Genomic DNA, 27,255 nt, shown 5'->3' with positions numbered 1-27,255 from the left:
CCAGAACATTTGATTGTGTTACTGACAGACAAAAAGAACATTACAGATGCAACTGTCAGGGACATGACCTGCTGGTCTCTGATTGCCAGAGAATATTCTGTGATGATTCTGTGAAGAGGAAAGAGGCAGGCGGAGCCATGCCGGTGGTCTGCAGGTCCCTAAAGTGCTGGGAGGGCCTCGCCCCGCACTCAGCTAGCAGGCGTGGTGCCCAGACCTGCAGTGCTCGGTATGCACCAGGGCCTGGGCTGAGGGCCCCGCGACCCTGCAAACTGTCCCTGCACCTCTTGTTCCACTGGGTTTCTTAACCCTGCTGGCAGTGTCCTTAGGGTCGCACCAGCTGTTCTGAATCTCGTCTGGGAAGCTTTGGCTGAGGATTTGGTGACCTTCGTGCTGGAGGAACTACACATTCAAGACTGGAACAGCCACCCACAGCACTGGCTCACCAGGAGCCTCTAAGTGGTTTCTCACAGTCTGAGTTTCCCATGTCTCTGCCCAAGGGGTCGTTCAGTTTCTAGTCAGGCCTTTCATCAGACCACCCAGGCATCTGTGATTGTTCCTAGTGAGTCAGAAACAACTGAGCAGCTCTGCCTATTTCTTAGCCTTGGGGGCAGCCAGGAGGCCTGGGCCATCTGGTCTACCCACAACCTCCCAACCCTCCAGACAGTGAATGACCTTGCATTAGTAACTAAACTTAATAGAATGATAAAATCAACATCAGTTGCTCATGAATGCCTTTTGTCTTCGTTTCCAAATAATAACAGTGTTTGTGATGAGAAACTATCTCACACTGTGGATTAGAACAGTGTGCCATAGTCAGAAGTCTGCGGGAGTCTCATCAGAATGACTCCTTCCCGGGGGTCTGGGCAAATTCTGCCACACCTGCTGGTGCCTGGCTGTCTGGGCTCATGACCCTTTGTTCTCAAAACAGGGGGGACCCACTGGGTCTCCCTCACTCAGGTGCTGTCTCTGTGCCCCTCCTCTCCCTCCAGTGCTCTGCGACTTCACCTGGATGCCCCAGGCTCATCTCCCCAGTACATGGGAGTCAATTTAATCACATTGTCAGAGTCTTCTGTGCAACAGGAGGTCACAGAGTCACAGGTTCTTGGAGCTACTACATTAGTTGGGAAGTTTAAAATGCAGGAGTAACTTAATGTCCTCAAAGGAGGCCTGGATTAATCAGAGCTAAGATAAAAGTCAGATATAGTATTCCACTGGTTCACAGGCCAATGGGTAGCCAACGCATGGCTGCCTGCATTCTCATATAATGAGGAAGTTCAAAAAAATCTGCTTAACTCACCCCCTGAGGTGGTGTCCAAGAATATACAGGGAAACCCTAACTTTTAAATTGTTCACACAAGTTTTTCCATCTGTTTAGTTCTCACAGTGAAATTTTATTAGCAGCTATGAGAACCCAGAGACCCCTCCAGGATTTCTACACTGTCTTTGCGGAGATTTGATAGGTGATCAATACTGTTGAATGGTTAAGAGCGTCCTGTGTTCTTGGGACCATGGCTCTTCCTGTGTCTATTTTAAACTCCTTCCCTCAGTTTAGGGCGGGACTGCACTTGAGGGAGAAAAGCCCTGCTTATTACACTTTGTGGGAAATGCTTCAGCTGATGTCAGGGGCCATAATGGAGCCCTGCAGGAAGCTGCCGACGATGCTAAAAATGATTTTTGAAAGCCTAAGTAATGATTGTGTAGACTTATTTACTGTTGAAAGTGCTTTGCCTTCAAAAATAGGGCACGACCTGCTAATCTTTCCCTAACACTTTTCCCCTTTTGCAAAAGGTGTTTGTGTACCCCTTTTCAGTTATACAATTTATATTATTTTTTAGACATTTATATTAGTTATATTAGTTAATTGTCAGCTTTAGTTGTCTAAGAAATTGGTAGAGCACACTTCCAGGTATGTCCAGTGGGTCGTGGGGATGACCTTGGGGTCTGTGCCTGGCCTTTGGTCCCATCCTCTCTGGTGCTGCACCACCTCTCTACTTCCTAGCCACCATGAAATAAGCAGCCTTTCTGCCACAATATTTCTGTTTTAGAGCAGCCAAGCATGGACTCAATCCCTTGAAACCATAAGCCAAACAAACCTCTCCTCCTTTAAATTTGTAGTGTGGGATGTTGAGTCCCAGGAATGAAAAAGCTGAGACAAACTCGAATACAGCAAGGATTGTGGGAAATAATACTTTTCCTTGGGAAATACAAGTGCAAGGGCAGCCTCTCCCATTTTTTGTAGCTCCTTTTCCTGCAGCTTTAAAATAGGTTCTCCAGGCTGTGAGCTTATGGAATAATAGTGTTTGAATGCTAGAAAATAAAGGTTATAGAAAAAGAATGGTCATTGCAAAATGCTGTGTTCAATTTAACATGGAATTTGAATCCTATGGATTAAGGATAAGAAAAATAAAAGTGAAATTATTTAGCATATTTAACATAAAAACACTGTTCAAATCAGTACCGTAAGGGGTTTCCTGGGCTATGGTAAGGAAACAGTTAATGTATCTAAGTTTAACTATGCCAGGGAAGGGAAAGGCACTTGGAGTGTCTGGGTTTTAGAACTGAGAATCCCCGCAGGGCGTGGTTGTCCCATAGGGCCTTTATTTCCCTCTGTTTGTTACAGACAGATGGTGGCTGCCACATGCTCTGAAGTGTGTCTCTGATGAGGCGCTGGGAATTCAGGAGTTCCTTCCTGTCTCCTCAAGCCTGCCTATGTCTCTTGTCATTTGCTTTGTCTGCTGCAGTAAGAAGCCAGGAGCTGGGTGACTTGAACAAGAGACAGTGGCTTCTCCCCACCATGGTGGCTGGCGTCGGGGGCCTGGGCCCAGCAGAACATTCACTTCGGCTCGTGCACAGCCACTTCTCCTGTGCCCTCACGTGGTCCTCCCTCTGGGCATGTCCCTGTCCTGACGTGTCTTCTCAGGACACCTGGGCTGCTAGGTTAGGACCTCATGGCACCTGACTGCATCCAAGCAGTCACAGTCAGCTGTTCCACACGGGAGCCATGGCGTGGACACAGGTCAGCCTGTAGTGTTTATCTCTACCGTGTCCCACACATGGTGCTCTGTGTAAATGCTAAGGAATCACCTCAATCTCTAATAAACACTGAGATCTGTTCAATTCCTCGGTCAGAGGAGAGCATTATTGCTGCTTCTGCAGCCACTTTTCCCACCCAGCCAGGCTCCAGCCAGCCGAGGGTCTCCCTTGGGTGCTGTGGAACTTCCGGGAGCCGTTAGGGCTGTGGTCTGCCAACCTGGAGTAGTGCTTCAGAATGTCTGAGGCTTGAGTACAGACATCCTGTTTGTAAAGGTGCCCAAGTGGCTTTCATGCACAGCGAGGCCACTGAAATCCAGCACTCTGCAGAGACTCAACGCCACGTGTCCCCTCTCAAGAGCCCATGGGTTCTTCGGGCCCCAGGGAGCACCCTACTTGGCCGCCCTTGTCCTGTGTAGGAGGAGGGTGAGTCATCAAGACCCTGAGGACTTGGGCAAAAGCACAGTAGTAGTTAAACAGCGAACTTCTTTCCTTAACACAGCGCAAGGGGTAACATAAGAAGCTGACAGAGACACAATTGCATGCAAAGACTGCTGGTCCATTTCCTTGTGGGATTAATCAGCTGGAAGATTATTATCCAAGGCAGAAGGACACAAATATTTATAATCTGTGATTCCTACTGCAGGGCGGCATACATGCTTCTTGGAGACCTCGGAACACCCACATACCTTCAGTCACCTAGCGGGTCCCCACGCACTCTGAAATGTGACTGCTTCCCATTAGTGGCTGTGTGTTGTTTACCTTCGTTGCCATGGTGCCCAGCAAACTTCTGCACACAGGATGCAGCCGGGAGCGTGAGAATGGATGAGGGCATGCTTTCTGGAATGCAAGGATGGAACTCTGGTTCCAAGTGCAGTTTGGACTCTTGGTGGTCAGGGCTGGAGGTCCAGAGCCACCCCTCCCAAGGCCAGACGCCAGCATGTGTTGGGGCAGCAGGCAATGAGTGCTTTGACTGGCACCAGGTTATGGCTGGCCTGGAGAGTTTGGTACCCATCAAGCTGCTGTCTTAGGGCACATCTCTGTGCTAAGGAGTTGGCTGCTCAAACAGGGTTGGTGAAAGCTGTGGGTGGGGGACCCAGGGTGACATACTCAGGAGGAGACTTGATGCTCCACAACGACAGACTGGAACCAGATTTTAGGTTTTTGCTTAGGGATACTCCCCTAGTAAAGTCTATTCCCAAATCTGAAAGCCCCGCCACCTGGCATAGTTCTGGTCCCCAGGTTTCAGATCAGCAATGCTACCTGTCTTGCTCTTTGTCAGACACAGTGTCTGTGGTGGGAGTGGGTTCATGGGGGCGGGCGGCACATACTTGGTCACACGCAACCTCCTGTCTCTTCTGTGCCCTGCCTGCCCCCTGGAGGACAGTGTGGTCTGGGGTGGGCTTCCCTCCCCAGAGGACCAGGTTCCTGCAGTGTGGGTGGTCACCGGCTGCCGCGTGCTTGGTCATGTTTCTTGTGCAAATAGATTCAAACCAATTCCCTTTTGAATACCAGCTCCATTAGAGAGGGGACTTCTGGTTTCTCAGCTTCCCTCCTTCAGTGCCAACCTGTAGGCCCCGGGCTCCTGGCTTCCTTTGCCTGTGCCAAGGTTGCCGTGACTCGCACTGCTCTCCGCTGCTGCAGTCCCTTGGGTTGGGGTGCTGAGGGCCAGTCCTTTAGCGCCTTTGAAGATGCGCTGTTTGTCTCAGACATCTGGAGTCTGACTGTGTGAATCCCGGGGTGACTTTTCTATGCCTCAGCTTTAGTGAAGTTTTGTTTTGTTTTGTCTTGTTTTTTTGTGGTGCCCTGTGATACAGGCAGGAGCTCCCCAGTGAGCTGCACACCAGCCCTAGGTCTTCACATCTCCACAGAGTGAGGTCACCTGAGGAGCACGAGGGACTCTTAAGTGACCTCATGGTCCCAATCCCCAAGGTCTTCCCAGATGTCAGATACACTGACCTGAAAGTGGAGGATGCGTGTGTGTCACCATGTCCCCCTGCATTGTCCCCTAGACCAACGATGGTCACTGTTGTCCTAAAGCACATGTGGACCTGGGGAGGTTACGGTGTAGTCATCTTTGATATTTTGAGTCTTCTTGATTGGACTTAGGAGTTTACCATTCTGTTTCAAAGACACATTTTAAGTTGCTGTGCACATCTTCAGCTTCTAAATAATAGAGGTCCCGGTGTAAAAATGATGAATAATTAAAAGTTACTTTATTGGGGGGAATTTTCATTCTCAGACTATGCATGAGAGTCAAATAAAGAAGACATAAAGGGGCACAGATGAGCATTTATGTACAGGGGCAGGGACGAGGGAGGGAGAGGGAAGAAGGGAGAAAGGAAGAGAACAAAGGAAGGAGGGAAGAAGTGAAGGAGGAAGGAAGGAGGGAGGGCAGCACCCTGGGTTCCCCTCCCTCTACTTCCCTGCTGTGCTCAGGGCCCTTCTTCAGTCTCTTGTCCCCATGAGGTCAGCAGTTGTGCACTGTGCTCCTTGTGGTCCTGGGCCTGATGGCCATGCTCCCCAGTTGTCTCTCTCCCTTGCTCAGTTTCTCAGCCCCCCGCCCACCCCCGACAGTGACAGCACTGCATGTTTCCTTCTGAGCATTTCTGTGTGCTGGGGACACAGGGGACACCAGCATGGTACCAGATCCTTGACACAGAGATGCTCGCCTCAGCCTCCTGGCAGCTCAGAGTGGCGTCTGATGCTCCCCTTCTTCAGGGGAGGTGGAGTCCTCTTGGGCCAGGTTCACAGAGAGATGGATCAGGATCGCTGTGACCGTGGGACAAGTTAATAGGAAAGACCCATTTGCTGAGCTGTGGTGGGGAGAGAAGCTAGGACTTCCTTCACGGGTGAGTCAGCGTGGCAGGCAGAGCTGGCTGGAAGACAGCAGGGCAGGGAGCACAGATGCCACAGCCACGACGGTGGGTGGCAGCAGCCTGGCACAGCCCTCGGTCCTCTGTGGGGAAGATGGCACAGCACCGTTGCTTCCCTGCTGGCCAAGCTGCTGTTCAGGACAGAGTGAGTAGTCATAGGTGTGCAAAAGCCAGCATCCCTACCAGCCACGCCCGTGAGCCAGCGCACACCCAAGTACCCCTTGGCGGGAGGTGGTGGGGAGACACTGGTCCCCTCTCCAGGCAGCTGCTCCTGCCCACACCGAACACCTGTAACACAGTTCCCCAGAGGACAACCTCTTGGGACCACAGAGAACAGTGCGTGGTTCACAGGGGCATCATGTGAGGTGGCCTGCAGCCAGAGGCTCACAGAGTCCCATCCTGAGGAGCCCCTGTCCTGAGTGGCAGGACAGAGAGGGAGCAGCCACAGTGTGGCCATCTGCGGGTTCCATGACATGGAGGTGTGAGCTGCCTTCACAGAGTAACAAGGCTCTGTGCCTGCTGGCAGCACTGTTCCTCACAACAAGAACCCCTCGACCCTGACCCAGTCATCTTCTCACTGCAGGCTCCCTCCCACGGTGCCCGAGGTATCCAGGCAGGTGCATCCTGCACCCTCCCCTCCCTCTGGAGCCCAGTTCCCTACGGCAGCTGTGCTGAGAGCAAGCAGGTGGATGGGAGCCAGGCGGCCTCTGTCCTAGTCACCCTGAGAGACCGGCCAGGCAGCCTGGACACGGCCTCTGCTGTGTGGTCCCCAGAGGTGATGGGTAGGTGACTGGTCTAGGCAGCCTGGGAGTTTTCTGAACCAGAACCATGGGCCGGGTGTCCAGCCTGGATCTGGTCAGTGCCCAAGTTCTGTCCTCTCTGGAGTTGGCAAAGCCAGGGGCCAGGCTGTTGCCACTCCAGGTGTCACTGCACGGCTCCCCTGCTGGAGTGACGCCCAGAGCGGACAGGAAGTCTCTGGTCAGAAGAGCAGGGGACGGGCTTTCCACAGTCAAGAGGCCCTGCCCTTCCCAGGCCTCCAGAGAGACCCTGAAGCTGCCTCATTGAGTGTCAGAGCGATGAAAGTCATAATGGGGTTTTTAAAAAGTTAAAAATAACAAAAAACAGTGGCTGTCAGCTCTTCTTTGTGTGTGCTGTAGTTTGTTCACCACATTGGCAGCCGGCCCTGGCTCCCGTCTGCACAGTATGCGGAAAGTCTTCTTAGGACTCTGCTCATCCTGCACTGGCTTTGAGCCCTGCACCCTGGGCCCCAGGAGACCTGGAGGTCAGGCAGAGGCTGTGACTGTGTTGCCCACTGATGCATGGTGGCTTCCTCATGCCTGCCTTGCCCCATGGAGATGGCATGACCACCCGAAGGAGGCCTGAGCAACTGGAAGGGCGAGGGATCCCACCAGGGAAGACCCTTATGTCCCTTCTGGGCCTGTGGGTGGCCTCTCCTCTGCCACACCTGTCCCCAGAAGACTGGGGTCGTGCAAGGAGAGCTCCTTGCCTCAGGTGCTGGGGGCTAGGTCCTCCCATCCGGGCTGCTTTCCTCAAGACTGGATGCCTTCTTGGAGGAAGAAACATTAATTAATAACAAATTAACAACCAAGGGAATCATTACAAATAGGGCTCTGATCTTTGACCTAATTTGCTTCTGGAAGTGGTAAGACTGTAGAAGCTGAGAGTGGGAGGGATCTCCTCCAGGGACCAGGGACAGGGAGGCCATGGCTGGCTTCAGCCCTGCATGGCACAGCCCTCATGTCTCTGGCAGCCCCGGGTTGGGGGAGCCTTTGCAGCCAGGGCGGAATCCATGGGAAGCCTGCTGGGAGCTCCTGGGTGATCGAGCCACAGTACTTCTTGTTTATTTGTACTTACAAATGTCCTGCTATTGAGAATGTCTTCTTCAGCACCAGCAGTAGTCAACAAATAGCAGGGTCAGCCTGCCCGTCATGACTGGTTTCTTTGTTTGGGAGCTAAATTAAATGACTAGAGAAAATCAAGAGTAAAATACTACTTTAAGACACATAGAAATTATATGAAACTAGAAGCTTAGTGTCTGTACTGAAGCACTGTTGGCTCCAGCTGTGTCAGTCAGCTCCGTATCATGATACTAAAATACCCAAGACAAATAACTTATGAAGCAAAAAGATTTCTTTCGGTTCTTGGAGTCAAAGCCTCCCAGCCACAATGGGTGGCCCAGAGGCTGTGGGCCTAGTCCAGTTTTTTGGAGCAAAGAGAAGATGAAGAAGGGGCCTGGCTCCTGTTGCCCTCTTCAAGGGCACCCACATGGCTTCATATGGCCTCAAGACCCCCACTGGCCCTGGCTCCTAATGGTGGCACCCACCTTTGATGTGAGCCTTTAGAGACATTGGCTGCAACCTTAGCAGGAGCTAATGATGGGATGGACAGAAGAACAGGGCAGCTCTGAACAAAGAATTTGGAGTAAAATCCTTGGCTTCTGATAGCTGGAGCAGGTACAGATGCCACACGGTGTGAGCTCAGCCTTCAAGGCAGACAGAGGATTGTTGCTGTCCTGCTCCCTACTGAGGACAAGTGCCAGGAAGTGACTTGTGCTTTGTACCTCAGGGTGACTGGTTTGGCTTATGGATCCCTCCTGTTGTCACTGTCTGTGGGTGTGACCCCAGGAAGTGCTGACGATGCCAAGGCCAGCAGACCCAGGGTAAAGTCCACCAGCAGCCACAGAGAACCCACTGAGCTACTGGCTGTCCCCACCTCCGCGTGCCAGTGTGATATCTAGGGACAGTCAGTGTCCACTCCGAGGTGACCACAATGGGGGGAAGTACGCACATCCCCCTCCACGACCACATCACCTGCCCCCAGTTCCAGCACTGTAGACCTGACAACTGTGTTCCTGCCCTGCGACAGTCTTCCGTGTAGGAAGCAGGCACAGTCACCTCCATGTGTGCAGACTCGGGGCAGAAGGCCATGGGACTCTGCCCCAGCCCCAGTTCCAGCTCCCTGATCCTCAGAGCCTCTGCCGTGGCAGCACTGCCACGCCTGCCCGCACCCCTTCCTTTCCAGCTCCCTACTGAGACTGCCACTGCAGGTGATGTGAAAGGGGCCCCTGGCTGGGGGGAGCGTCCTGGGGATCAGGGCTGTAAGGAGGGATGCAGTGAAGGGTGAAGACCTCATCCTGAAGGTCAACCCTAGGGCCACCCATCATTGCTCCCGGGGGAGGGCTGGCAGCTCCATGTCACTGCCCCTTGTCCCCACTGCCACTCAGCCCTACTGGAGCGCTTGACCCCTGCAGTTTCCTTGTGAACATATCGGGGAGGAATGGCCACAACATAGTAGGACAGAAAGCCAGGTGAGCAGGATAGACCCCTGTGGAGGGCAGAGGGAAGCCGACTTTGCTTTGGCCCCAGTAAGGTGCTGCTAAAAAATGGGAGGAGAAAACTGAACGCGGGTGAGGGAGGCTGGAGAGATGGTGCAGGCTCGCTTGCTCAGCCCAGAGGTTTGCGTGGTGCGAGGGTACCCGGGACTGACAGCTGCCACCCTGGCAGTGAACCCAGGCTGCTTCCGTGTGATTTACGCCTTCAGGATTGTGAGGAGTTGGGGTGAGGGCTGGGCTGTGATGCAGCTCTGGTGACCAGGCCACTCCTGTGGGCCTCGAGGAAGATCGCTGTGCTTCTGCTCCCCCCCCCCTCCGCCTCCGCTTCCACCTCCACCTCCACCTCCACTTCTGCTTCTCACCTGCAGCATTGTGTGGCAGCATTTCGCTTCATTTTGAATTGGAAAGAAAACCTACAACTTTGCATCAATTGCTTTATTGTTTTAAATTTTTAAAAAGTTTTAAAATACTTTAAAATATTGTTTTACGTTTTAAAAATGTTTATTAGCACACATTTGCAGTACACAGTGATCCTTGGGGAGAGTTTCTACATGCATATTGCACATCTCAATTCGTTTTACATCCCCTCTCCCTTGCATCTCTCTGTCCTCTTCCCATTTTATCTTAACGCGGGGAGGGGTTAAGCTACCACTTACAGTGCTACACGCACGCCCACTGTTTATAGAGTCAATTCTTTTCCATTGTTGAACATGGTATTGCAGGACATCCGTTAAACAGAGTGCTTGTTCTCCAAGATACGCTTTTCCCCTACACATAAGGTATTTTTTCTCTGCACATGGACACATTGCTCTTCTGTCAAGCTGGACTAGTGGAGCTGTGGACATCCTGAAAAGTTTACTCGCGAGAGAGTGGAGGGGACTTCATGTGGCACCGGGATCTGACTTGGTGGCTTCCCCGGCACAGCACCAAGGGGAAGTGTACTGCTGTGTTTTCACCAAAAAGATAATGACCACTGGGTCAGAACTTTCCTTTAGGGATTCAGGGATTTAGGTTTTAGTTGCTTCTTAAGGGGAAAATTTCCCCTTAATTACAAAACCCAGCACTGTCACCACAACAATAGGTCTTTCTTGTCTGAGGTCACTTTTAAATTACTTTAGAAAGTAATTTAGAAAGTAATCAGAACTTCCAGTTTAATTGCAGAAGGATAATAATGGAGGGCTGAAGTCCTCCCTGCTTTAAATCCCAGTCATTGAATGGAAAGTAGGAAGTGATACTAGTTATGTTTTTATACATACATACATTCCTACAGAGGAATATATTGCAAATTAAAACATGAGTGAATAAGAACCAACATTGATTGAGACAAATTCTACTTCCCCTCTTTGTTACTTATTCCTTTCTTTCATACTGAATTTCTTCTACTTTGGCCTTCTAATCATTGGAGAAAATTGGCATACAAATGTACTATTTGGTACCATATCATTTTAACCATAGTTATCTATGGTTAAACACACTTATTTTGTGTTTCTGCTGCCTGGGTTCTGTTGGAAATCATCTTGAAGTTATGAGTATTTTTTATTCTTTTAAACATATACCCTGTTTTCTTAGGTTTCTAATTATGATTATTTATTAGGTGACATATCTTGGGATAAGTCAGTATTTATTAGGTGACATATGTTAGGATAATACAGATTCTAAGAACATTCATATTTCTTACGGTAGGAGAAGTTCCTACTTAGAACCCGCTGGCAACATGATATCATCAATTGTTTCTGTGTACACAGAATATTTCCCAGACCAGAGACGGGAGAACATTTCTGGCAATGCCATGAGTTGTGTGTGAAAATAAGCCTTTATGCATTTGGCTGCCCTTTTGCATCCCTGAAGTTCCAGGTTTTCCTGTGGACCCATTTTCCTGTGGAATCCCCTTGGTGAAGAACAGACTGAGCATAGCTTTTAGAGTAGGTCTTCATTTCCCTTCATCGGATAGTGTCTTCTTTTTGCCTTCATTCCTGAAGGATATTTTCATAGGATGTAGATATCTGGATTCACAGTTCTTTGTTTTGTAACTGTCATGTTTGTTTTCCCATGCAGAGTTTGCAAACAAAATCAAAGTTTTTCCAAACACTTTTGTTTGTGAACCAAATTGCTTGCAAACAAAAATATTCGTGAACCACAGTGCCACTGTAAGTCCTGAGGAGGGAGAGAATCTGATTTCCAGAGTTACAGTGTAATAATACTCAAAATTTGCAGCACAAAATTATTTATCATGCGAAAAAGAAAAATCACCAAGTGCAGGCCAATCACAGGAGAAATGAAAAGCAACTAATCCTAAATCACCACAGATTTTGAATGTACTGGACAAAGACTTTAGACTGCCTCAAATATTCTTTGAAATATTAAAGACAATCATAGAAAAAAGACCTAAAGGAGATAAGAACAAATCTCAGCAAATAGAAAATATGGAAAAAGAGAAAATGTAAAAGGTTACCAACCAGGAGTTTTGGAACTGAAAAATGTAATAACTGAAATTAAAAATTCACTAGTGCGTCTCAGTGGTGTATTTGAACATGTGAAGAAAGTATCAGTGGTTATACACATAGGACAGATGAAACATCAGAAAGGAAAGAGAAACATCAGAAAGGAAAATGCTAAAGAAAAATAATCAGAGCTTGAGAACTCTGAGATGCTGCCAAGCATCCCATCACACACATATTGGAAATTCAGAAAGAAAGGAGAGAACATAAGGAGGAGAAAGAATGTGTAAGCAATGATGATAGAATGTTTCCAAGTCTGAAGACCATTGGGTATTCTTAGCTCTGCAGCCTCCATGAAGATACAGCAGAAGTGTTCAGAAGCCCCTTTAACAAAACTGCCCAATGACAAAGGAAGAAATTTGAAAGCACAAAGAGGCAGGATTCACTGCAACTAAAAGATCTGCAATTGGATTTAAGACATAATGGGAGCCAGGGGAAGAGAATGACATTTGTACAAAGCTGAAAAAACACCCAAATCAAACCAAAACGAAACCCAAAAAACTCCTGGTTTAAAAGAATTTTCTGTCAGGCAAAACTGTCATTAAAAATCAAAGCAAAATTTAAGAAATTCCTAGATGAAGAATAGCTGAAAGAATTCATCACAGGAGGCCTGCCCAAGGTAAATGGTGAAAGGAATCCTTCAAGTTCAAAATCAAAGAGCATTCAACAATAGCTGGAATACAGTCCAAGCAATAAAGAACTCTAGTAATGGTACTTACAAAAGCTAGTATTGTCTGTGATTCATACTTGTTTTTATTTCCTTGATGATTTAAAAAACATGCATAACACAATAAATGCAAGTCTGTGCTAATGGATACACAATGTACTAAGATGTAAATTGTTAGAAGAGTAACAAGGGAATGAAGCTGTGTGGGAGCAGAGGTTTCTGTGACATTGATGCTAAATCGGTGTGAATGTAGAGTAGATTATTATAAATTTAGGCATTAATTATAACTCATGATAACACCTAAGAAAATATCTAAAAATGACACATAAAAGGAAATTAAAATGGAATAAAAACAGTACATTGTGAAAACCGGTTAAAATAAAAAAGAAAATAAGAGGAATAAGGAACGAAAAGATAAAATGCAAAATGACTGAAGTGCATACTCATCAGTGATTGTTTTAATGTGAATTGATTAAAACCTCCAGTGAAAAGGCCCAGATGGCACTTACAGTAAACTATGATCCATCCATGTGTCATCTAAAGGTGACTCCCTAAAAATCCAAAGACTAAATGGTCTGAATGGACAAAGATATTTTCTGCAATAGTAGCCAAAAAAGTACTCAAGCAGCTACATTAAAATCAGACAATGTAGAGCTTAAGTAAAAATGTTTATAAGACACAAGGTGAAGATATTAATGATAAAGGGTCAGTGCTTTAGAGAAAGAAATAATAATTACAAATATACACTCAAAAACATAAGTGTTCCTGTGGATATACTTGAGGAAAGTAACTGGCACATTTAGCTATGGTGGGAGCATTACACAGAGCACAAAGGAGAGGGCACCTGACTAACACGAGCCAAGTAGACCCAAAGGCGTATATCAAATGTGCCCCACCCACAAGGGGATACATGTCCCTCTGAAGTTCATGGGGAAAGTGTTCCAGGGGAGAGCATCTGTCAGACCATAAATAATTCTCAAGAAACTTTAAAAGGTTGAAGTCACGCAGAGCACTTCCCTAACGACAAAGATGTCTTAGTTACTTTTCTGCTGCTAAGACAAAATACCCAACACCCAAAGTTAAAGAAAGAGAGGTTTATTTCAGCTCACAGTTTGTAAGGATTTCAGTTCATAGCCGGCTGGCCCCAAGGCAAGGTGGCATGGCAGAGGGGCAACAGTTCGTGGCAGGCAGAAGATAGAAAGCAACAAGTAGGAAGTCACAAGTGGCAAGCAGAGACCCTCTTTCTGTCCCTTAGGTCTTACCTAGGGTACCCACTCTTAGGATCGGTAGCACTTACACCCAAAGTAGGGCAGCTTTAATCCTAGCATTGCACCATGAATCATCCCAGCATCACACAACCTAGATCCAGCCACCTCCGAAAAGCCCCACCTATGACCACATCATGCTTGGGGAAGGGCACACAGACACCATCCACAGCAAAAGGAATGAAGGTGGAAATTAACTACAGAAGGAGAAGTTGGAAATTCATAAATACCTGAAGTCAAACAAAATGTTCTTAGATAACTAACCAGTCAAAGAGGCGATCACAAGGAAACTGGAGACGTGGAAATGGGAGCACAATCCATCGACCAAAACTAAACACAGAGGAATCCACAGACCGAAACTAAACACGGCGTTCAGAGGAAGGAAAAGCTGTAAGTCACTACTGCACATGGCCCGGCTGATCTCAAACCCGTGGCCTGATATTGCATCATACAGAAAGAAGCGCAAACTAAACACAGAGGCCCCTGAAGGAAAGAAGTAATAAAAGATGAGATACATGAAATAAAGGCTAGGAAAATAAAAAATCAGTGAACTTGAAACTTGGTCCTTTAAAAAGATCAACCACGTTGACAAAGCTTTAACCAGGCTAACAAAAAAAAGACGAGTATTAAATGCTAAACTCAGAAATAAGTGCTGTGCAAAATAACTTACAACTGTCAAAACTCCAGTGGGGTGTGTGTGTGTGTGTGTGTGTGTGTGTGTGTGTGTGTGTGTTAGCTATAAAACTAATCCTCAAGTTCATGTGGAAACCCGAGGAGGTTTCAAAGAGCAAAATTAGTACTGAAAGAGAAGAACAACATTGTAGGACACACCTTGCCTTATGTTAAAAGTCACTACACAGCTTCATAGGTTGGTCAACTTTCCTATTGCTTGGATAAATACTTGATGCCCACAATTTAAAGAAGAGGTTTAATTTGGCTCATAGTTTCAGAGGATTTAGTCCATGGTAAACTACTTTAAGACAGGAAAGGAAGCTCATGGTGGAAGGGCATGGTGGAGCAAAGCTGCTTAGTTCATGGTGTCTGGGAAGCAGAGAATAGAAACCGTACCAGAGGCAGGGACCAGACAGAGACCCCGAGGTTATACTTCCATGACTCATGCAGATATGCTCACGATGTGCTTTACTAATTCACTGGACAACTCTTAAGCCTATCAAGGTGACAGCTCAGCTTAACTGTCACGCTGCAGTAATCGATCTCACGCTGTGAACATAGAACTGTAGAGCAGTAACATCGACTTCTCTTCTTCAAGGTAAACATGCACATGGCCAACAAGCACATGTAATGTCCAGCATCATTAATTACTAGGAAAATGCAAATCAAAATTACAGTGGGATACTAGTTGACATTCAGCAGGATGGCAGTACTACTGAAAATAAAGCTTGAAGAAAACAGTCAACAAATCTTGGCAGAGATGTGGAGAAACCTTATACATAGCTAGGAAGAATGTAGAATGGAACTAACACAGACAATTTGGCAGCTCCTATAAAGCTAAATATACAATTATTATGTGATAAAGAAATTCCAGTCCTAGCTGTCTACATAAAACAATTGCAGAAAGGTTCTCAAATAAATACATATGCATATCTACAGCAGCATTATTGACAGAACCCAAAGGACCAAAGGCTCATCAGAAGATGATGTGTGAACAGATCTTCATGCATGTGATGGGGTGGCATTTGGCCCCAGCAGAATGAGGACATGAATGAGGATAAATGCTGCTGTGTGGGTGGAGTGAAAATGTTATGCTAAGTGAAGAAACTGAGTCACAAAAGGCCGTGTACTGTAGAATTACCTTTATGTGAACCAGCCATAGAATTAAGAAGGTGCCCGGTGGCTGCCAAGGCAGAAGGCGAAAGTGGGGAGCAGTTGCCTAACAGATGCATTTGGAGGATGGCAGTGGTTTGGAAGTCAACAGAGGCAAGAATTATACAGCACTGTGAATACACTGCATGACACTGATTTGTTATGTGAATTGCATATCTATCTATCTATCTATCTATCTATCTATCCATCTATCTATCTGCTGTATACTTGACAAGTAAAATCTAATTGTTGATAGCAGTAATCACATACTGTTTAATGACCCTGAGAAAATGCCTGTCTGTGTGCAGATACTGAGGTCACACCCAAAGCGATAAAGCCTGCAGTACCATTGAAGACAGATCCACACCTTTTATATCCATTCATGTTACATGCTTGTTTTCTGACCAATAAAATTCAGCCTTATTCAGTTGAGTTTTCCTTTTAGCAACTGATGGCATGTACACTGTCTTTCATCAGTTGGAAAAATACAGGCAGTGCATCTTAGGACAAAAATCCATGAAGAAAGTTTATTTGATTTTTCACGTCCATGGTATTTTGGACCTTCCAGCTTCATTTGTGACTGCAGGTCCCGGTTTCCTGTGAGGGGATTTGGGGGTTCCTCTGACCTGGATCCAGGTCAGCTATGGAAAACATGCAAGTAAATGTCCTGAGCTCAGGACTAGCAGCAGGTGGGCAGCCCTGAGTGTGGTTTTTGGTGCCAGGCTCTGCATATCTCCAACAACAGGCCAGAGATCCTGAGTGTCCCCAAGATGCACTGTGCGTGATGGGGTGAGGCAGCACAGAGTGAAAGAAGGCTTCCTCATGCAGTAGGAAAATAACTTCCCCCAGGATGGTTGAAATGTTGCCCCAGGAGATACCTAGTACTGACTCAGCGCTGTAAGTGAATTCTTAAAGAGTTTCTCTCCTGATATCAGATCAAGAATCAAGTTATTTAGGCTACTTAAAGCAAATTTTAACAACCAATATGGTAGGAGCTTATGTGGAAATGTACGCTAATCTCTGATTGGATCTTAAGATCTGTGTGAGTACATATGTTCTTCAATATAAAATTATCTTGCATAGATATATTTACAATATATAGTATTGTTATATGAGCATAAAACAATTTGTAGACAGATAGATAGTATATAATTACCATAAGTACCTCTCACATAAGCGCTTTGTATTTTTGGGGTTGGGGTTTCCCAGCCTGGGGTACTCTAATCATCCTGCACAGTCCCAGGACCAGTATCAGATGGAGGGCCAGACCCTTGTCACTGGCCCTGTGTTCCTCGACTGCCCCGCCCTTGGCTGCAAGGAGCTGCAGCAGCCTGCTCTGCAGCCCCCAGAGCTGCTGTGTCCTGGGTTAGTTGCTGGCTGCCGGGTCCATCATGGCTGCTCACTTGTGCTCATCCGGTTCTCATTCCTGTGTCCTGCCTCTGTGTATGAAAACTCGGTGTGTCTCCTCAGCAGTTTAAATACACATACTGGCATCTGTGAGAGGCATGCTGAGTGGCTCACCCGCCTGCGTTCCCATCTGATGCTTCTGTGCTGTGTCTCCTTTACTGGTTACTATTTTAATAATTGTTGAGGCTCCAGCACATTTATGCTGTATTTTAAGGCATCCGACTGCTGCAGACATCTGGAGATGCACATTCTCCATGGCTTTGCATCTCTGTCCCTTCCCTGGCAGGAGTCCAGGTAGCTCGTTTACTGCCCTGTGTGCAGTGAGTGAAGGGCGTTATTCTAGTGCCCATGGGCCTGCTGTGCCAGTTTCTCTGGCATACAGTGCTTGCTGTGGGCGCTGTTGGGGAGTTGGAAGACTGACTGCTCATGTGCATGCCTGCTTTTGTAGAATGTCTGCTGAGGCCCTTTGCCCATTTTTCGATGTGGCTACTTTGCCTTAACATCCTGCAGCTGTGTGAGTTCCTCACCTCCCGTGCGTGTTAGTCACTGTCAGATACTCAGTTTGCAGACATTTTCTCCCATCCCATTTGTGGCCTTCTTGGTGTGGTGCTTGCTTGGTCCAAAGAAACTTTCCAAAAGTTTACACCCTAACGTCTGTTTCTCGTTCTGTTGGTGATGCCAGTGCCAGGTTGTTTTTTTTTTTTTTTTTTTTTGAAACAGGGTCTCTATGCAGTTCAGCAGGCCTTGAGCTCACTTTGTAGTGCAGGCTGGTCTCAAACTCACAACAATCCTCCTGTCTCAGCCTCCCGAGAGCTGGGATTATAGGCGTGAGCCACCATGCCCGGCTCAGCGCCTGCCACACTCTCCTCTCCTCAGGGTGTCCTGCAATTTTAAGCCTCTTATCCACCTTGACTAGATTTCCACAGATGCCATACAATAAAGAGCCACGTTCATTTTTTTCTCCTAGATCTCTAAATTTCCCAACACCACTTGTGGAGAGGCTCATTCCTTCCTGAGTATTCTTGGAGCCCTCTGCAAAACAAGCTGATTGTGGATTCTGGCTCTCTGTTCAGGTCGTCGCTCCATGTGTTTGTGTGCATGTGTTTATACCATGAAAAATCTCTTATAATTATCGCAGTTTTGTCACATAATTTGAAATGTGGAAGAAGTGTTATGTGTCCAGTTTTGTTCCTCTACAGGTTGTGTTCACCATTTGAAATCTTAGTTGTTCCAGATGAAGTTTAGAATAGTTATTTTTTTCTATTTCTGTGAAAAATACCATTTGATTGTGTTGAATCTGTGGATCATTTTGAGTAGTATGAACATTGAAACATTGCTAATTCAGTCAGGACTGGTGGCTTATACCTGTCATCCTAGCAATCTGGAAGACTGAGGCAAAGGAACTCAGCCTGGGTAAAACAGCTTAGAATGTAGGTCAGTGCAAAGGTCCTGGGCTTTCAAGCTGTAAGCATGGCACTGCGTTAATACCCACTTTACTGCCTTTCACCAGTGTTTTATAGTTTTCAGTGTACATGTCGCACCTCCTTTATGTCTAAGTATTTTATTCTTTTAAATATAAAAATTTTTAAATTTTTTTCAATAGTTTTCAGTGTTTTAAATGGTTTTAAATGCTTATTTTATATGATGATGAAACTTTACTGAATTTACTAGTTTTAAGAGATTTTTGGTGGAATCTAGTAAAATGTTTGTTAAATTTGTTGATCTTTTAAAAATACCAACTCTCAGTTCATGGACTTTCTTATTTTCTAGTTTCTGCTTACGTTATTTATGCCATTTTACTTTTTTCCTAACCTTGATATCTCTGGGCTTAGATTGCTCTTACCTTTCTAGGTCCACGTTGCTTGAGAGATTTCTTTCTCTTACCCTTTTTTGGGTGTAAACTCCCTCCTCAGAACTGCCTCTGCTGCTGTGTAGAAGCATCTCAGTGTTCGTCTGTCTCCAGTAGTATATATTGATTTTTGGTGGCACCAGGGACCATGCCAGGGCCTCACGGATGCCAGACACACAGTCTACCGCTGCGCTCGGCCAGGCTTCCGGCAAGTTTTCTTCTCTTTTGCATTTTTCTTTGGTCCTCTGTTGTTGGTGTTGTTCAGGCAAATGTTAATAACTTCCTATTATTTTCAGTTGCCCACATTTTCTCTTGTTAGTAATTTCCAGTTTCATACCACTGAAATCACTCAAGATCCTTAATATGTGCAGACAGTAAATTTGTTCAAACGTTTTGTAGCCTCATCTCTTACCTCTCCTGGAGAATATTCTTTGTGCTTGGGGAGAACGTATGCTTGCTTCTATGTGATAGAACATTCTGTGTATTTCTGTCAGTTCCATTGGTGTGTGGCTGTTTCTTTAGTGTATGATCCAGTCATTGATGAAAATAGAATATTGAGGTCTCCCACATTGCTACTTATTCCTACTTTCAGCTCTGTTAATATTTGCTTGGTCTCTGATGTTGTATGCATATACATATATGCAAAATTATTACATCCTTTTGATACATTCACTGTTTTATCTTTTTTTTATTTTTTGAGGGGGTCTTGGGAATTGAACTCAGGACCTTATGCTTACCAGCAGGCACTAATGCCACTAAGCTATATTCCTGTTTTATCTTTATGTAGTTCTTTTTTGTCTTTTGTGAACGTTTTTGACCCAAAGTCTGTTTGGTCTGATGTAAGAACAGATAAACTCTGCCCATTTTTAGTTACTATTTGTATGGAATATCTTCTCCAGTTCTTTTGTTTTTAGACTATTTATGTCCTTAAAACAAATTTCTCATATAAACAGTGTACAGTTAGTTGGACCTTGTTTTTAATCCATCCAGTCACCCACATCTTTTGACGGTGGAATGTTACCCATTTACATGTATAGTAAATATTGATAGATAAGGATCTACGGTTGCCATTTTGTTAGTTATTGTCTTGATATTTTTGTAGTTTCTTCTTTTCTCTTTCTGTCCTCCTTGGCAATTAGATAATGTCTTTGTAGTGATACGTTTTGACTGTCTTTATCTTTTGTGTATCTACTTTTAGGTTTTAGGGTTGTGATTACTGTGAGGTTTATACGAATCATTTTAGTTAAAAATGATCTGTTTTAAATTGTCACCAACTTCATTTCAATCACATACACACACTGTACTTGTACTTCTACCCACATTTCATGCTATTGACACCACAACTTGCATCGTTATAAATCTGTCCTCATGAACATGTATTGTGATGGTAGTGCTTTTCAGCGCTTTTGGATTATAATTTTTGTTTTAGGTTTCAGTATGACTTACATGCCTCCCTTCCAGTGTTAGTGTATTCTGAATTTGACTCTGTACTTAGTTTTTCCCCTGAGTTTCATGACTTCCTGTGTTTTTCTGAGTTGTATGCTGTCCTGTATTTTCAAGATCAGTGTCTTAGTTTGCTTTAGGATTTCTTGCGAGGCTGGTTCCGTGGTGATAACCTACCTCAGCTCTTGCGGTCTCACCAGATCTGGGGGGTTAAATGAACATACAGGTCCTAGAAGACCAAAGAACTCCAAATTGGTCAAACCTTAAGATGTTTGTAAACGAAGATTATTATCAAATTGTCAAAGACAGAATTTAGTCTTTCCTTCGTGTCTGAAGGGATGGTTGCTAGGTGCATGTTTTGGTTGGCAGACTTTTCTTTTAGCACCTTGAGTGTGTCATCCCTCTCCTGTCCCGCGGAGAAATACATTCATAGTCTTCTGAAAGTGCCCTTGTGTGTAAGTCAGTTTTCTCTTTCAGCTTTCAAAATTATGTCATTGACAATGTGATAATTATCTTCTCTTATAGACATCTTTAGCCTTGACCAATTTGGAGTCCTTTGGTCTTCTAGGACCTGTATGTTCATTTAACCCTCCAAATTTGGTGATTGTTCTGCTTTTCTTTCTTTAAATAAGCTTTCCTCCCTTTTCCTTGTTTCTTTTTCTTTTCTTTTCTTTTCTTTTCTTTTCTTTTCTTTTCTTTTTTCTTTTTTCCTTCCTGGTCACCCTAACACTATTGGTCCCCACTTTGCTGTTCCTCAGCCCATTAGGAGTTTTCCACTCTTCTTAGTTTTGTTTTTGTCCTAGATAACTTCAGATGATTCATTGTCAAGTTTTCCGGTTGTACACCCTCTGCACCCACTCTTTATTGGGGCTCTGTTGCATCCTTCATCTGAGCGCTGTTAGCCAACCCTCAAGTTTCTTTTTCATCCTTTACCGCCCTGTTGCCTGTCTCATATGTCATTTCCCTGACTTCCTTTACGTATCTCTTTGTTTCTTGTGGCTCAGTGAGCTACAAGATTAATTCGTGTTTTTTGGAGCGTTATTTGTTCCCTTTGATAACATCTTGTTTCCTTGATCCTCTGTGTTCCTTGAAGCCTCCTCTACTGTTCTCACACTGCCAGAAGCAGGCGCCCTCCACTTCCCAACCCACAGGCTTCAGGCGAGAGCAGCCAGCTTGGTGGGGTCTGGGCTCTCTCAGACCTTTCCTGTGGCTGCACCAGGCTGCACCTGGTTCCTTCTTACTTCAGGTCCCCAGACCTTCACTGCTCCGCAGGTCCATGCTCCACACTGAGCACGCCAAGTGTTTCTCCCAGGGCAGGGCTCTCCATTGCTCAAGGTTGAGCTCCTCGACCTTACCCAGCACAGTGAAGCCAGCTGCTAGGAGCTGCCCTGAGATCTGCAAGCACAGGGTGTGTGGGTGTGGCATCTGCAGTACAGTACCTATCTGGGTTCTCAGCTCAGCCTCCTTGCAGGGCTGAGTGAGCCCCATCGTCTTGCGTGGGGATCAGGTCTGTGGCTGGCTGCTGAGGACCACACACAGATGATGTGTCTTCCCTCACTCTTGCCTGGCCCATTGCTTGGGTTATCACCTGGCCCAGTTGGGCTCATCGTTGCAGAGTTCCAGGTTGGGTAGAGGCAAATGGGGCTCCTGAGAGGTGCCCCACAAGGCCAGGAGAGACCAGCACTCGTCGTCCACACACCACCTGGTGGAGATGCCACAGGCCAGCCAGACCTCTCCTGGCACTATCTGGGCTACCTCAGGGATGTGACCTGGGTAAAGGGACACTGTTCTCTTGCCTTCTCAGTTTGTTTACACTTGTTAGTTTTTTCCATGGAGCATCTGGAAACACAACAGAGATGCCAGGCCTCCTGCAGGAGCCCTCCCAGCCAGGGGGGGCGCCAAAGCCCAGCTTTGTGGGGAGAGGGACACTGTCCTGCCTTCTGGGAGGTGTCAGTCCCAGCCTGTCCCTCTTAGCTTTAGGGTCAACTTTGACATTTATCAGCTTCAGTACACTGGCTTGTTTCTGAAGAGTGTGTGTTATTCCATTTCTCTCTCTCTCTTTCTTTCTTTCGGTTCTGATTGTTTTGTTTTATTAACTTGGATGATTATAGATGCCTTAATGTCTATTAGGACATATTAGCTCCATCACTGTTGGCCTTATTTCTCAGTATTTCAGAATTAACATAGAAATGCACAGTTTTATTCTTAAGCATTTTGGGAAGGGTAACCAGAATCAAACTCAGGCAGACACTTGTGCTGCTGAGTTATATACCCAGCTCTGAAGCACAGTTTAAAGTTGAAAACATTTTTCCCTAGGTATTTGACATGTGTTTATTGAAAGTATAGGTGTTTCATTTGAAATTGTGTTATTTATAGATTAAATCTGTAGAAAATGGACTCTTTATCATAACTCACTCATAAATATAGCATGTCTCTTCCGTTATTTGTGTCTTCTTTTTTTGTTTTTCTATTTTAACCATAAAAGTACTCTATTAGGTTAATTTTTAATTTTTTTTTTTTTGTCTTTTTGAGACAGGGTCTCTCTGTTGCAGTTCAGGCTGGCCTTGAGCTCACTTTGTAGCCGAGGCCGGTCTCAAACTTGCAATGATCCTCCTGCCTCAGCCTCCCAAGTGCTGAGATTACAGGCGTGAGCCACCATGCCCAGCTCAATTTTTAATTTTTTAAAATCACAATGCAACCAAAGTAGCTCTAAGGTGGAAATATTTCTATGAATTGCACATTTCCCTTGCCCATCGCTTAGTTTTCAGGGAAGTGGTTATAAACTGACCAGTGAACTGGCTAAGGAAATCTGCATTCTGGGGACACAAGTAGAAGCTGGTGCAGGAAGACGATAGCTTCTCTTTGTAAATGTTCGAGTTACGTCTCCTCATGTTCGCAGGCTGTCTCCTCCGCTTGATTTTAGAGGCTCCTGCCTGCTTCAGTCAGGCCTGCTTGGCAATGCAAGACAGTCTCCCTGGAGAAGGTCGCCTGGTGATCTGGACTTCAATCGCATCTTTACCTCACAGGAGCACCTAGATCCGTGTTTGATTAGATAACTGTGCTAACGCCGAGCCACCCTGGTACAATCCACAGCAACACTGTGACAGTCCAGTTCCGATTGCTAATGAAGTTGTTTCCTATTTTCTACTCCATTATTACTAATGTAGAGGAGGTATATTGATTTTCATAAGATAATTTTGTATCTGAATCACTTCCAGAATTCTTGTATCTGTTTTAGTAGTTGCTTTGCCTGTTTAGTTTGGTGTTCTATATTGATAATGATATCATCTGGAAATAAGTCCATTTGATCATATTGTTGCAAATAAAGCTAGTTATTAAGGCTTCATTTAAAAAAACCTTACAGCATTGACGAATACTCTCAGTGATGTGCTAATGGCTGGTGATGGTATTGAATGTGTGTGATTCTCTGCCCTTGGTGAGATCTGGATAAAATTTCAGCATTAACAGGATGCTTGCTTCAGGTGCTGGGGATGGAGCTCGTGGCACAGTGCCTGCCTGGCAAGCGCGAGGTCATGAGTTCGATCCCCATCCCCCAATTGGGATGCTTGCTTCAAACATGATATAAATCCTGTGAAGTTGTTTCCTTCTGTTTCTAGGTTTGTTGTTTTTTTTTAAAATTAAGTACATGTTGAGCTTTATGAAATTTTTCTTTGTATCCATTGAGAAAATCATGATATGAGTCTAGTAGTGTGTGAATTTCTTTTTTGGCTTTGTTAATGTAAAAATACACTTGTTTTTCTGTAATAAACTCTAGCTGATTATGATATGCTCTGCTACCTCAGCGGGTAACAAACTTTAAAAGCAATTGAGGTCTGTGTTCCTAAGTAAAGTTGTCTTAGGCCATAGTTTTCTTTTGTAGTTTTATTTAATTTTGAAGAGAAAGTCACCCTAACTTCACAAGATGTTATAGGCTACTTTCCTTCTTCCTAGAACTCCTTTTATAAGCAGGGTTTATCTATTCATGCAAAATTGACAGCATTTACTTATAAAACTTCCTAGGCCAGAGCCTTCTGTGTCTCCGCTGTAATGTACCGTTTACTGGGTGGCTGTGCATATTTTACCGCGAATTCTTGCTAAGTGTAAAGCCAGTTACATGGTGCTGCCCAGGGAGTGACCGGGCTTCTAGCTGTAGCCTGAGCTCAACGTGGATAAGGCCTCGCTGAAGTCAGAGCCAGGGCGGGATGCACGTATGCTCTCCATGTTTCCTAAGTTTCTGTCTCTGTCCCCAGGACACACAGGCCGGCTGCTGAAGTCCCTGTGCTTCACGAGCCTCTCCTTCCTGCTGCTCCACATCATCTTCCACATCACGCTGGCCAGCCTCGAGGCCCAGCACCGCATCGCACCCAGCTACAACTGTGAGTGTCCAAGGCTGCTTTTGTGTCTAGTGTGAGTCTGAGAAAGCCAAGGGTCATTATCATTGCACTCTGGGAGACATGTGCATTAAACATCTAGGGAAATGTGTAGACATTCGCAATCCAGTGTTGCAGGAGTCCATGAAAACTTTGCCACAGAAACCAACAGTGAACCCCACATAGTTTAGATAGAGGTTCTCACCTATGAGTGGAATATCGTTATTAGGGTTCATCTGAAAAATCAAGGTTTACATACAGCCTTTGGAGCCCTGGCGATTTGAAAAAATGTATTTTATTAAAGATAATAAGGAAAGCTATACACAGTTTCTGACAAGACCAATAAGAGTGCAAAAGCTAAATAACTATGTGAATTATATACATGACAGTGACATCAGTCCTGTTACAAACCATATTACAAGAGTTCTTATGTCTTTATGGGAAAATGTCATAACACATATATTTTTCAAATGGGGAATTATGTATTGATATTCATAAGAAGTAATATGTCTAATGGCCATTGTGTATTTAATTTATGATCTGAGAAAGGCCATATGCTTATGTTTTGTCTAGATGTTATCTTTCCATAATAAACCATGCTTCTGACCTTCTGGATATGTGATTGTCGCTGGGAATACAGAAACATTTAAGTGCGTGGGATACAACCCATATGTTTTAAATTAAACCTCAAGAAACCCTGGGATATGTGAAATAGACTATAATAACAGTTGTAACTTGTCAGTTTTTCTTTGAAGAACTCATTTGTGGGCTTGAAATTTCCTGAACTTTCCTGAGCCCCAGGACAAGAAATCTGAAGTAAACATACCCCGCCTCGAAAATAGAGTTCAGAATTCTCCGTGGATCAAAGTATTACCTTAAACAAAGTGAGGGAATTCTTTAGTAGAATTTATATTCATGAATTGCTCATTTTCCTTCCCTGCCTCGTAGACATAAACAGAACTAAGTCAGGATCCCTTTGGGCTGTTTTTCTTTCCTTCAGAGTTCCTCTGCTGGCAGTGCCTACCAAAAGGATATTTATTAAAGATTTAGAATTTAAGTATGCTTAAATTAATCCACTTGAAGCATACAGTTCATGGTTTTTAATTCAAAAGACCATGTAGTCATTCAAAAACAGGTTTTAGAACAGGATTCACCCTCGAAGAAGCCCTGTCCACCGGTAGGCATGGGCGCGTCCTTCCAGCCACCCCTGGGCACCCACTAGCCCACTTCCTGTCGCTGTCAGGGTTACCCAGCCTGCACTTTTTGAAATTATGAATGATTGAGTTATAAAATGTGTGATCAGTGTCTGGCCGCTGTGATGGACCTGTATCAGGGCTTCACTGGTTTCCCTGGAAGAACAGTCTGTTGCTAAGATGTGGCTCAGTGTTTGAAAAACCCCATTACTAAATCATGAAAACAAAACGTTTAAATCATAGCATTGCAGCTCTGTTCTAGTGATGAGAAGGGTTCCTATTCGGCCAGGCTCACCTTGTTCTGGACTGAGTGAAAAGTTAAGAGTGGAGCTGTGTGTAACTCCTAACCAGAAACACCTTGGTCTTTGCTCAGCACGGCGCTCCTGGGACATAAGGACAGGTTTTATAACCATAAGCAGAATCCACAAAAAAGGCGTTTTCAAGAATAATGGTTTCTCCATCATTAGAAGTGTTTCATTACTGGATGCATTAAAACTTATCAGATATAAAACTTGAGTTTATAAATGTGTGTCTTGGTTGTTGAGTGATGTGAGCTTTGTTAGGGCTTCTGACACACCGTCTAGGTATTTCTCTTTGTATCTATAGTGATGATTTTGCCACAATTCTACAAAAAGCAAAATAAAATTGCAGCACAAAATGCTACGGCAGCGTTCCTCCCTCTATTTAGAAATGTGTTTGTATGTTCTCTTTTGTAACATATAGACAGACACACTTGCACACACACAGAATGCCCATCTGGTCTTGCTTCAGCCCCTCCTTCCCAGGCAAGGATCCAGGATACCTGGGCACTTCAGGTGGGCTCAACACCCTGAGATGTCTGCGTCTCTGGGAGTGCAAGGAGGAGGCCACCGGGTGTAGACAGCACTGGCCCCTGGACATCCCTCCGCCTGGGTGTTCCTGGCCAACCCAGTCTTGTGGAGTCCGATCTGCGTCTCCTACACTCTCTGCCTAAAGATCGGGGCTTCTCGATGGTGGTGTTCCTGTCTTTGTCAGAGATCCTTGTGCACAGGGGTGCACAGGGGTGCTCATTCCTTCCTGAGGTGTCACTTGAACCATTCACAGCCTAAGGAGAGGTCTAGCCCTCTGCTGGCTTGCTGTCCTCGTACGAGAGTCCCCTTCAGGGCTGCAGAGAGCCCACTGAAAGAAAGTTACAGTAGTGAGCTTGATTTCTACAAAGTCAGATTCCAACTCAAACTCTATTGCTAGCAAAATTAAAGTTCCAAATGGAAGTTCCAGTATTTTTGATGGAGTAATCAATAGACCAGAGGATCGTTAAAAGACTGAGTTAAAAGCAAGTTGAGTTCTTTACTTCCTTGAAGCTGAATTTCTAGACATCGTAAATTTCTTCTGAAAACACAGGCCATGCGTCCAATAGCTTGGGCGTCTCAGGTGGCGCAGGTTATTTGGGTCTAGCGGCATTTTTAGCATTAATGTTAATACATTCTTGGAGAAGGGTAAAA

At 45.3% G+C, this 27,255-nt stretch overlaps 1 protein-coding gene across 4 annotated transcripts in view; it reads left to right on the top strand.

The window, feature by feature from the left end:
* Positions 1-27,255, top strand: part of Piezo2 (piezo type mechanosensitive ion channel component 2) — a 286,025-nt gene that overhangs the window by 68,242 nt on the left and 190,528 nt on the right. For all 4 annotated transcript variants that reach the window (XM_023562692.2, XM_063231990.1, XM_063231989.1 and 1 more), the window contains exon 3: positions 24,462-24,587. In XM_023562692.2, the coding sequence (XP_023418460.1) occupies positions 24,462-24,587 (126 nt within the window). The remainder of the gene's footprint in view (positions 1-24,461; positions 24,588-27,255) is intronic.

This window comes from Cavia porcellus, unplaced genomic scaffold (assembly GCF_034190915.1).
Source record: "Cavia porcellus strain 051 isolate PalLab524CR breed Dunkin Hartley unplaced genomic scaffold, mCavPor4.1 scaffold_20, whole genome shotgun sequence".
Classification (NCBI taxonomy): Eukaryota; Metazoa; Chordata; class Mammalia; order Rodentia; family Caviidae; genus Cavia; species Cavia porcellus.
This window is presented reverse-complemented; position numbering and strand designations above follow the sequence as displayed.